This window comes from Ctenopharyngodon idella, chromosome 10, assembly GCF_019924925.1.
Source record: "Ctenopharyngodon idella isolate HZGC_01 chromosome 10, HZGC01, whole genome shotgun sequence".
In the NCBI taxonomy this organism is placed as follows: domain Eukaryota; kingdom Metazoa; phylum Chordata; class Actinopteri; order Cypriniformes; family Xenocyprididae; genus Ctenopharyngodon; species Ctenopharyngodon idella.
The window spans coordinates 39,639,951-39,652,963 of record NC_067229.1 but is presented as its reverse complement, the minus strand read 5'-3'; the positions used below and the strand labels follow the sequence as shown (position 1 = coordinate 39,652,963).

At 36.8% G+C, this 13,013-nt stretch overlaps 1 protein-coding gene across 3 annotated transcripts in view; it reads left to right on the top strand.

Annotated features, from left to right (window-relative positions):
* The window catches only part of uvrag (UV radiation resistance associated gene), a 119,083-nt gene that overhangs the window by 68,765 nt on the left and 37,305 nt on the right, over positions 1 to 13,013 (top strand). For 2 of the 3 annotated variants that reach the window (XM_051907868.1, XM_051907869.1), the window contains exon 13: positions 4,515 to 4,590. In XM_051907868.1, coding sequence (XP_051763828.1) covers positions 4,515 to 4,590 — 76 coding nt within the window. Of the gene's footprint in view, positions 1 to 4,514; positions 4,591 to 11,581; positions 12,857 to 13,013 lie in introns of those variants that run through there. The other variant, XM_051907870.1, reaches the window with a different exon arrangement.

The following is a 13,013-nucleotide window of genomic DNA, read 5'->3' as shown; positions in this document are numbered from 1 at the left end:
GGTTATAAAGTAACATAGTAAGTTAAATCATCTTTAAGTTTAAGCCAATGGTTTTGCCTGGTTCTGAGAGATATATTCTTAACCAAGCACCAGCACTATTTTGGTGGATGTCCAATATGGGTCACTTCCAAAACTGATATCCAGCTAAACTCATACATTTGTGGTGTGCCTTGTTTTGTGTGACATTTTGTGGGGTGTGAGGTGAATGTAAGTGTTATCCTGCCATGTGAGAGTGAGGGTGAACATTTCTCCAGCTCTCACTGTAAACCTTCACATTTCCAATAGTGAAAAAAACCCTTCTCATTTCCTCTTCATTTCTCTCTCTTTCTGTCCTGTTACCCTAACGCACTTTTTCACATATGTACGTACATGTGCTTACACGCGCACACACACACACATACTTACTTCCTGCCTCCTGTTGCTCTGTTATAATATATTTGACTGGACATTCCCTTGAGGAATTCCTGGTGCTCTGTGAACCAGAGTCACAGCAGTATGATCTCACACACACACCGGAGAGCGCTCATTAATCACTGTTAGGTGACGGTGTGTGCACGCCTGCTTATGTTTGTGTGTGTGCGAGTGATTTTTGGCTGGGTTACTGTCGTTGTTTTTTTTTATGGAATGTGGTAAGATGTGGCTTGTGAGGGTATGATTGGGAACCAAAAGATGCTCGATTCCGGTTTTTGCACAATGCAGACAGAATACTGTACTAAAATACTCTGACAGAGTTTCTTGCACTTCTTATTTAGTCGTGGCACAACACTGCTACTGAATCTACAGCAAAAAATGACCAGTGTAGTCCAATTCCCGAACAAATGACTCTTATGAGCCAGTTCTTTTTAGTGAATTGCAGCGCTGCGAGTGAAGTCCAATTCTCAAATGAATGTAGTCCAGTGTAGTCTAACAAGTGACTCTTATGATCCAGTTGTATTTAGTGAATTAGAACCAAACAGTGCAACCAGTGTAATCCGATTCCTTAAAGAATCACTCTGAGCCGATTCTTTTCAGTGAATCAGAAACATACATCGCAACCAGTGTTGTCCCATTATAGAATGAATTAATCTAATTGAGTCAAACACATATAGTGCAACCAGTGTAGTCTGACTCACAAATGAATGACACTTATGAGCCAGTTTTTTTTTAGTGAATCAAAACAATTTTGCAAAACAAAGCAATGTTGTTTATAATGAATGGAACTATAATTTATGTTTGTTTTATACTTATATATATTTTTTATTCCTGTTCTGTTATGAATATGTTGAAGGCATAGTTCTGTCATTTATTACTCACCTTCATGTCGTTCCAAACCCGTAAGGCTTTCGTTCATCTTTGGAACACAAATTAAGATATTTTTGATGAAATCTGAAAACTTTCTGTCCCTCCATAGACAGCTATGCAACAAACTTTGATGCTTCAAAAAATTCATAAAGAGATCGTAAAAGTAATCCATATGAATTGAGCGGTTTAATCCAAATTTTCTGAACAGACACGATCACTTTAAATGATGAACAGATTTAATTTAGGCTTTTATTCACGTATAAACATTCATCAACTCACACATCAGTTTTAGTAAACAGAAGCTCAAGCATGTTTGCTTGACGTGCGAGAACCAGTGAGCTTCCCCAAGAGGTTTGTTATCACGTGTCAAGCAGCTTCGGTTGAGCTTCTGTTTATGATCAATGTTTATATGTGAATTAAAGTCTAAATTCAATCTGTTCATCATATAAAGCGATCAAGTCTCAAATCATATGGATTACTTTTTTTACGATCTCTTTATGAACTTTTTGAAGAGTCAAAGTGGTAGTTGCGTGGCTGTCTGTGAAGGGTCAGAAAGCTCTCAGATCTCATCAAAAATATCTTAATTTGTGTTCCAAAGATGAACAAAAGTGTTAGGGGTTTGAAACGACATGAGGGTGAGTAATTAATGACAGAATTTTCATTTTTGGGTGAACTATCCCTTTAAATTATTCAGAATACAATGTATTCTGTATACCACACATTTAAAGGTTTTATTGTGGATCTTTAGGGGAACTAAAATATGTTTTTAATGTTTGTTAATGTTGGTATTTCTAAACGTTAGAATCTTTGCTAAAGATAGTTTAACAACTGACTCCATTGTATTTATTGCTGTTTTGTTGCTTCCTAGATAGTGCATTCAAAATCCGCCACTTATGAAGTTCTATGGATGTTTTGTCTTGGAAGGCAGCGAGGCAGTTCACTAGGTTTCAGTGAGGAATTAGATGCATCACTGTACCTTGTTCTGCTCCTTTACACTCAAAGTGACATGAATGGTATGTTGAAGGGTGTGCGTGTGTGTATGTTCAGTCCGTTGAGGGTTTTAAGTATGCACCTGCTTCAAGATTATGCCCCCCTGGGTCTTACGGGTCAGACAGGAAGTATGTGAGTGTGTGTGTGTGTGTGTGTATGAGAGATAGAATTGTTAAGACAGGAAGTAGAGGGAATTGCTGGGTCTGTCTCCACTCTTCCGCGATTAAAAGCACGAGTTCCAGGTGCGACTGATAAAAAGGCCTCACGGATTACAGAGGAACTTCCGGAAGATCACTCACACCTCTTGGTTCTAGGTGTCTGCCACCCGTAGGCTAAAGTCTGTGACCCCTGGCCAGTTACAGTCCATGACCTCTCCTACTGAGCAGTTTTATGAAAATAAAAGATGAATGACTGTACGTCGCACGTTCACAATCGTGAGACTCTTATAAATGCATTCCTCAGGTATGGAGTCTTGAAAACACACACGCTGTGTTTTAATAAGCCTGACAGCGCTGTCACGGGAGCTTTGTGGTTAAAGTGGTCATGTTTTTGTTGATCACAGGTGGTTAAGCTGGAGGCTTTTCTGTCCTCTTCTCTCTCTCTCTTTCTTTCTCTCCTTCCCTGTAAGCTCTTAATAACAGGGCAGTAATGTCATACTCTGACATTAGGGGGGCTGCAGTTATGTCAGGTGTTAGTGGAAGCTTTGAGGAGGGTGCAGAATATTCACAAGTTGTCTTTCTGTCTGTTTTGTTGAGACTTTCCCATCCTATGTTTTTTCAGAGGGACTTTCCAACTGGGTTTTTCAGGCCATGTTTTTCAATAAAACTAATAGGATGTTCGGTTCAGGATGTCTGAGTGTTTTTGAAATGTGTCCATTGCAGCTAAACCGTTTACTGCTAGCACAATTTGATAGTCTTGATATTCCTCAGATATTCTGTTTTGATTGTTCTTCTCCTTAATTGTATAATATAATTGTATTTTCATAAATGTAATGAAAAAATGTAAGATTAAAGCTTGAAAGCCTCCCACTGACATTCAGAAGAACGATCAGCATTGAAAACCAAACCTCTTGTAGCACTTCAGTTGTTTCAATATTTCGGTTTGCACAGCTACTCCTGCTTTATTTAATTTAATTTTATTTCATTTCATTTCATTTCATTTCATTTCATTTTATTATTTTATTTTATCTATTAAAGTGTTCTTTAAAACTATAACAAATCAGTGAAAATTTTATTTTATTTTATTTTTTGTTTCATTTTATTTTATTTTTATTTTTTAATTAATTGATTTTTGTTTTGTTAATTTTTTATTTATTTTTTATTACATTAAACCAAACCAAACTTTAATACTACTTTTTTGGTGCCTTGCAAGCCCTTACATTTCTTTTCCAAGGTGCAAATACAATTCTTGTTCATATTTTATTGACTAATGATCAATATTTATATTGATATATTGCTTCAATATGATAAACTGATCAGTCAAAGATGAGTGTTGTCCACATCACAGGCATCCATTAAACTCTGGAACATGTACCCTATTGTATTTTTATAATAAAAGCTTTTTCTAAAGTCTTACATTTTCAGTAAATGCTTCAATATGCACCCTTCAGAATTGCATTAATAGTCCAGCGTGTTCATCTGTTGTGCATCTTGACTGGTTAGTTCATTATTCGTTGCTCTGATGTAGACATTGATATTGTGTGCCGTTCAGCCATTTCTGAATCATGATTACGCTTGTGGTTTAAATGAGAACTGACCGAAAGAAACAAGCCAGAATGATGATTTTAAAGGATAATAGATTGTGTTTCAGACATGCATTTGAGAAGCGGATCAGAACCAGACCTCCAGAGCTCCGGGCGGTCTCTTAACATCTGCACAAATGTCTTGCGTCAGAAACAGCCTGTTGCCTTGCGAAGTTTGTGAAGAGTTTGAAGCATCATCATTGCTCAGTTAACTTCACAGGACATAATACCCTGAAACACTAAAAGAATCTTGACTCCGAATGTTGGTTTGTAAATACAGTTATTAGTTTCAGGCTTTAAAGTTTTGGTTAGCTGTTTATCCAGATGACCTGCTGTTTTTCTTTGTTTTGTGTGAGGTTGTCCTCTGCAAAGTTATGAACTGATTACGACCTCATAAAAAATGTTCTTCGCTTTGTGTTTAGTATGGGAACCATGTGTAATGGTTCAGAGGTGAGTGCTGAAACTCTTTCTCATGATGCCTCTTTGCTGCTCTTGTTTGCAGGTTCCCCCTTTATCCCAGAGGAGAGCGTTTCCAGTTTGAATACGGTGTCTATTTGCTCAACAAAAACATCGCCCAGGTAAGAATCTCAACATGTTCCACTGTGTAAATCAAGATGGCTGAATGACTGATTACACAGACTTACAATGACTGTATACAAAACAGAAGGGATGAATGTTGCCCAGTGAGTCAGTATGTTTTTAAGTAAATGACTGTTGTTTTGTTTTTGGCAGTACTTCCTGATATTTTTGTTAACACACGCAAATAACTAGACCAGGGGTTTTCAAACTGGTATCAAGGAACTCCCAGGAGGCCTCAAGTGTATTTTTTAGGGATGTCAAAAGTTTATTTTGAAGTATAATTAGGGGTCCTATGATACACCCGGCGCAATGCGATGCCAGGCATGACACAAGTGTTTTTTGCTAGTTTCAGCCTGACGCAGTTGCCATTTTCAATAATCATTTTCAAAAAATCAATTCAATAATAATTTTCTAAAATCAATGACGCAGTATTGTTTTTTTTTTTTGTTATTTAAAGGGTGCATTAGTAATATGTGGCTATATGAGGGTGCACAACTCGCGTACACTCTGCTTGTTACACGCACTGGGATGCACAGCAGCACACAAACATGCCAAATATTAAAAATAAAAGGATTCCTCTCTGGAGAAACATTCAGTCTTTTCCCCTTGCAAATTCCACCATGTAAATAGCAATCCACCATGGTGCAAGCGCACCTGGCTTTTAAAGGGAATGGGAAATGAGACTCTGATTGGTTTATTACGCCCAAAACACGTCCATAACTCATTAAGAGACTAGGTACAACCCTTTTGGACCATGCGCCTGGCACGCCGACCGTTTTTTCTGTTGTTAAATTACCAAAAGTAGATTCAACATTGCCCTAGACCATGCGCTTAGATCGTTAAAATGGGACCCTAAATATTCATTTCATTTTTGAAAATATTTTTAATAAATTTTCATATAATGTATTTTCTATTCAATATACACTACCGTTTAAAAGTTTAATGTCAGTTTAATGTTTTTGAAAAAAGTCTCTTATGCATTTATTTGATCAAAATACAGTAAAAACAGTAATACTGTGAAATATTATTACAATTTAAAATTATTTTAAAACCTAATTTATTCCTGTGATACTAAAGCTGATTTTCTCCAGTCTTCAGTATCAAATAATCTTTCAGAAATCATTGTAATATGCGGATTTGGTGTTCAAGAAACATTTTTTTACTGTTAGCAATGTTGAAAATAGTTTTTAAAGTCTTTGCTTTAACGTTTGATCAATTTAATGCGTCCTTGCTACTTTTATTCATACTTTTATTTATTAAACATTTATATTATGGTGGTTGGAAATCACAATCAAATAAAACAGGGCTTGACATTAACTTTTTTGCTCACCAGCCACTGTGTCTAGTGGTTTTCCAAAGTTACTAGCCACTCAGCATTTTCACTGGACACAATTTTGACATCAATACCATGGGGGAAAAACTGCCATATAGATATTTTTAATATTATCTCATAATTTGGCAGCAGGTATGTTAAGCTGCTGTCACTTTATGACCTGACGCACGGATCCATTATGCTGTTAGACATGTGTTTTCTTTCTCAACTGTTCACGTTCACTTAAAACATAACTGACTGTGTTTACGTGAATACTCGCCAAGACTGGCATTTTGACATTATTTTGTGTATTTGACTGTTTAAATGCAATAAGAAGTGAAAAAGAACTCAGTTTAGTACTGAGAGGCAGCTTTATGTGCACGCACTTTGGGCATGAGCACAAAATCTGCGGGAATGAGTAAAATTATGTGCAATACATGCAATCCCACTCCGAGATTTAAGCCCTGTAACCAACAATATTCATCCGGAGCAAATGAAACGAGCGAGTGAGGGGAGGCGGGTTTGTGTGTCAACTCGCTGTCGGAGAGATGAGAGAGCGAGAAAGCACAGCTGGTATTGTGTATCCTGTGGAAAATGAGTATTGGAAGCATTTCAGATGTTTAAGTATTGATGTATCGAAAAATCTATATTTTTGACAACACTACATTGCACTTAGTTTATTATTTCAGATGCCTTTTTAAAAGACTACAATTGTATACATGTAAAAATGTATGTATTATATATTCGGGTGTTAATGTCAAGCCAAAAACAGCTTCATGTAGTTTTGTAAAAAAGGAGTGTTTATCTCATTATTATTTGTTTGGCTGTCCTTGGCATCAAAAAGTATGAAAACCCATGATCTAAATTTTTACTTTGAGATTACTCTCAAAGTTTTCACAGCTGAAATTCTAGAACTGATGTATCTTGTCATCGTCATCCAGAATTACTTTGATGAGCCATGGCTCAAATCCAATTTCAGTTTTAAGCTTTGGTCAGAATTATACAACATGAATTTAATCAGTTTCCCTGGTTAAGTGCAAGATTAACACACCTCCATGACTCTGGGAGTGGAATCCAAGCCTCCTGCGCTCCAGCTGTTGCCCCAACTTAAGGTGAAGATGAATAACACAGAATAGACTTCAGAAAGAACCAAGGAGGTCGACCGAATCAGTCCTTCTCTAACCCACGCGAGCGGCACGCACATTGCTAGAACAAAAATGTAGCTGTGCGTGGTATGGAGTGATATGTAAGCTTAGCCAACTCTGAGGGGAAAACTTATATATCTGTCATGTTTGATAAATGCCTCCATTTGTAGTCTGACTGCGAGATGCCCTCCGCAGCTTGTTCTTCATACTGCCTGTCGCCCACCATTTCCATTCCACGTCCCGTTAATCAGAACGAATGTAATGCTTTGCACCTTTGCCAGAAATCTTCATTAACCTTGTCAGTGTTTCTCTGTAGGGCAAGCTAATGGAGCTTATCTCGGTATGTTGACCGTGAGATCAAGCGGTTTTTAAACTCATCGTTTTTGAAGCCTCTCACCCGGAGTCAAGCCGATCCATATGAGCTCAGTGAACTCAACATTTTGAAGCATTTGAGTTGGTTGAACTCAGCTTTTAATGTTAGTTAACATGGCTACGTAGCAAAACAGATGAGCTATAACCCATTGAATTTTTTTAGGGCCTCTGTGTCCGATCGCACATGTGTTCCAGTTTGGGAGAGAAACTGTCCGGAGAATGCATGACGCGCTGCCCTTGAGTCACGCTACTTGTAATTTCCTTTTCTTTTAGCTTTAACTCTGCCGTCTCGATCCCAAAGACTAGACTTGCTTTATGTATTCCCCTCTGCATCTTTCCCGATACGCCATCGCTAATCCGAATAGGACTAGGCTGCTTCGGCGACCCCTAAATATTAGAAAATTGACCTTGGCATTTCCTACCTAATATGATTTGCGAATAACTAGCAAGCGAAGCGCTGTTTGTTATTTTGTTGATATTTTTCTCGTGGTCTCTGCCTCTAACTTTTTCCCAACTTTCCCTCTCGTCTTTAATGCGTTCCGTTCGTTAGCCATAGCCGCGGTGGCTCAGTGTGTCCGGCTGCTGAGACTAAGCAGAGATCGGGTTTCACAGCGGCGCTCTTGTTCTGGAATGGAGGAGATTAAACGTCTATCTTTTATTAAATTGTGTGTGTTTGAAAACGATCCAAGCAGGCAGGAGGGAGAGAGAAAGGAGGGGTGTTTTAGTTGCTTTGAAGCAGTGCGCTGACTGGATGTTGTTTTTATTTAGTCCTCGTGTCATGGGAGGAAGAGAGAAGAATGTCAGGTGGCCAGCGGGGTTTTGCCCGGGCACTTTTGTCTGTGATAGATGAGTTAGGAACATGGTGATAAAAACTTAAAAGGTATTTTTTATTTGTTTTTCTCTGTCGTTTGCACTGTTGCTGCTAGGGGTGAATCAGAATAGACGGCTGTCTGCTTTTATTTTTGTTTTTGCTTTAATATTTAGTGATGGTGCTTTAAAAGGGATGAATTTAGAGAATTTCTTAGCATGCTGACAACGTGCTGTTTTAGCGTGCTGTGAAACTGTCAGCAGAGAAGTTCCGTCTTTTCAGAAAAGTCTCTAAAGTCTCTAAATCCATTCTCTTTAAAGCAGTGCCGCTGTAGCCATCAAAGCTGAACAAATTCACCACCATCAACAATACAGTTTAAGGCAAGATCAGTTTTTTTGAGTGTACTTAACCGATACAGTTTTGTGCAATATTTGTATGTTTGTCGAATATCATTTGTACTATTGAAGGGCTGTGCATTCTTGCATGTCGTGAGTATTATATATTTTTTGTTGACAGATGTTTAAGGTCATTTTGTCATGTCGCACAATTAGCATCGCATTTTAAAGATGCTGTTTCAGTGAAATAAATGTGTCTTGAGAGCAGTTTTTGAACGTAAGAAAGTACCCTATATGAATGCACCTTAAAGGGACATTCACAAAGAATGCCTTTAAAACGATGCAGAGTGGTGGAATGGAAGAAAAGAATGCAGGTTTTTTTAAAAATAATATTCAAAAAAATCTATTTTTTTTAAATGGAACATTTCATTAAACCTTTAGACAAAATCTTAAAAAAAAAAAAAAACTGAAATACAATCCATATGTGTTTTATGTTTTGTATCATATTTGATAAATCAGGCTTATATAGTATGATATAGGAAAATATGCAGGTCCTACTCAAGGTGGAAAAACACCTCTAGTTTATGCAGTTTGGTGAAGTTACTGATATTTGGTCTGGTCAAAAAGTAAGATGAAAGATCTCAATGAGATCTTTATAACAGTTTATACTGCAGGGCTGTTGAATGCTTGAATCTGATTGGTTGACGAATGTTCTAAGGTGTGCAATTATTTTCAGGGAAACGCAAGTAGTTCCAAGCAGGTCTTGACCGCATTACAGTTCCATATCACTGTGCCAAATGATTTCAGTTATTTCAAAGGTCCTTACAGCCTACGACAGCAAAAGAACCAAAACCCACAATGACACTGACCAAGCAAACAAATATAGTAAACAATAGGATAAAAGCGACAAATTATTTCCATGTTGTTGTTTTTTTTCCACAGTATTATGTTTTGTTATGTACGGAAAGCATATACTCTTCCTCCTGCTCTCTCTCCCACTCAAACGCACACACAGTACGGACACACACTCGCACAGAAACGTGTTGTCAGCACTACTCTGAAGATTTAATCAGTAAAATAGTTTAACAACTTAAAAGCTACATGAAATTTATCACTAGCGAGGTAATAACGACACTGTTCTTGGAGCAGATAAACTTACAGTTTCGCTATTAGTAGAGATGCTGCTGCCCGAAAACTGTTGAGAGATGCACAGAGTGACTCAGGTATTTCACAAATGCTTAATCTCTCTCTCTTTCTTTCTAACCACATTAATTACTGCATTAGTCTGGTATCAATGCCTCTGTTATTAGCTCTAAAATGATGTTTTAGAATTAGCAATGGAGGCTTGGGGATTAGATGGCTAATTAGATGGGATTAGAGGCTAAGACATTAGTCCCACACATGAGTGTTTTAAGGACAACAACCTGACAAATGTCTTAAAATACATCTGAACAATGTTTTGAGGTGTAATAATAAGTGGAATAATTGATTCCGGGCTGAATTATTGAAACATAATGCACAATTATTCCTTACATAGCAGACTACTTACATGAAATGCATATAAATATCAGTTGTCACTTTGTATCTCCTAATATTATATTATCGTAATATAGTCTTAATATGACTATTTAAATGCTTAGTTTTATGATCAAAGTGCTGTATGTTTTATTATGGAGGCAAAACATGTAATGCAAAGCAATACAATGATGACTGAGAGATGTACAAATAAATTTTCCTCAAAAGCCTGATGTATCATATTTGATACTCCTATTTTAACATGACTTTTCTAAAAACTGTATGTATGGATAATCAAGTTGACCTAAGTTGCTTCAGTCCAGTAAGCATTCTTCTTATTAAATCAGTATTACTAATAATAAAAATAAGTTGTTGTGACATTTACTTTATAAAAATCATTAAAGATATCACAGCAAAAAGACACATGTACACAACATAAAGGGGGACATTTTTAGAATTTTATTAAAAAGGCCTTTTACTTGCTAAAAAAAAAGAATAAACTATCAGTCAGATGACAGAAGGCATGTAGTCTATTGTGTACTAAAGGTTTGTCAGCAAAGTTTTGATCATAATGATAATTTAGAGGCCTTAGAAATGTGGGTTTCAAATACGATACAGCTATTTTAGGGTTAAAAAATGAACTTCTTTTATCTTGACCGCTGCATTATTAGAATGCTGTGACATGCTGCAAAAGACGTAAGACGTGAGCACAACGGTCAAACACTTCTGCAAAAACACGTTCTGTATGAATGACCTCTAAGAAATGCATCTTATTGGTGTTTCATGACCCTAAACCAATGTAATTATAAAGGACTTCTTTAGACTAGTTGCTCCGACAACCCACAGACAAGCCATCTGTGAAATTATCCTTAAATCACTACCTTACGTGACTTATTTGGTCGTTGTTAGCGATGAAATGGCAGAAGGTAGTTTCTGTGTGTGTGTGTTTGTGTGTGAGAGATCGATTTAAGCAGTTTTTTTCTGTTTGTTGCATTATAGAGCATGTTTGCCAATAAGGTCTTCAAACTGAGGCAAAGCTCTAATGTTTTTTAGGTAGTCAGGCTTGGCTCGTATACTTCTTTCGACTTGGACTTCAACACAAGGAAGACAAGTTAAACTTACCAGAAGGAAAAACACAAGGCATTTTTACATCTTTTCTGTTTATGTTAAATAACAAGATTATTTAATTCATTACACCGCTTCTGAGACTTCCTTCAACTGTCACAACAACATCTGGAATGTTGTGAATTTGGCTTTTAGTAGTCATTGTTTTAAATTTTGTTCTTGTTGGCAGCACAACAAACACTCTTGTGCTGCTGTTGTTTAATATCTTTCATATGGACCATTCAGAATGTTGGTTTGGAGATTTGGACACCATATCATTGGGGTCAAACAGTGTTTGAAAAAGTTTCCAAGCTTTCAAAACAGAAACAAAACTCATCTATTTAGCATGTATGTGTGTGAATTTGTGTGGAGTTGTCTAAATTGTTCATCTTCCCCTAGGGGGCAGAAGCACTGAAGTGACCGATCCTCAGTTGAAGGAGTCAGTTGAAGCTCCTGAAGCACAGCAGCACTACGAGGAAGGATTACCTCCTCCCGAGACGCTGCATAAACAGAACGCTGAAAGAAATATTACAATTAGCACTCAGTTGCCAAGCTAGCGAGATATCTTATTTGGCAAGGAGCTCAGCAGGAAGGGCTGTGCTTGGAATTAAACCCAGAGTGAGTTGAAGATTATTGGGGAATTTGGAGTGTAGGTCTAGCATTGTGCCCAGTTCTCTGCAAAGCCAGGAAACCTGGCCGTATCAGCGCTGCTGGATGACCGGATCTAAATATCTTTCTAATGCTAATACGCATATTTTGGTGCACTCATGATTGTACATTTGATAAGGAGGCTTTGGTTGCACTTGTTCATTTAATGCTTTTGGACTTGTTGAGGTACTGAGAGTTTCCACTTGAGATCTAAGCGGTGGCATTCTTCTTATAGAATTTTTTTATTTGGTCTTTTTTAATATTTATTTTCAGTTTGTCTCTTTCAGTTAGAGTTTAGTTCTGTTTACATTAGTTATCACTGTATCATTGTTAGTTGCAGAATCATTTTAGTTTTCTAGTTTTAGTTTAGTTTAATTTTATATTTTTAGTTTTTAAAGTTTTATGGCAGCGAAAGTGGGAAACTGTCATTTAAAATGTTACATTTTCAGTGCAGTTTAGTGTTGTAGCTATCTAGTTGCATAGTTGCAAGTTTTATGGTATACTATCCAAAACTATGATTAATTTATAACCATTGGTTTCATTTAGCTTTTATTTTAGATTTCATTCATGATAACACTAAGGCTGCCCCTGACTAAAGATTTTTTCTACTAGTAGTTGTTCATTCAAGTCATTAGTCGACTAATGTATTAATTATATTAATTTAATTAGTTAAATATATACTGAGGAGAATACTAAACCATAATAAGCCTTTAATATATAGGCATAATATATAGCCTATTCCGACTATATAGCCTATTCATGACTATGAATGTGTTGGAAAAAACAACAAGGAGACATTTTATTTATTATTAAACTAGCGTTTTCTGAGTCAATGTCGGTCAGCTGCAAAGATGAAGTTGACGACGCTGATTCACCATCTCCGCAGTATAGTGAACGTGCCTATTTCAAGTTTCTATAGATATTTTTCTCATGTCTTTGAGGCAAGTAGCCTATACGCTGAGTTTCGGTCACTGATCTATATAAATTATCATTTATACAGATCACTGGTTTCAGTTCATTTTTGTAACGCTCTCCAGTTCACAGACACCGAGAGGGCAGAAAGCTCATCCTGTTTGTTTTTTTTTTATTTTACAAAAGCACAACGTTTTGTTTTTGTTATGAATTTACACAAATAAAAGTTTTGAATGATGTATTACTCTTATCTGTATGACCATTTTTTGAT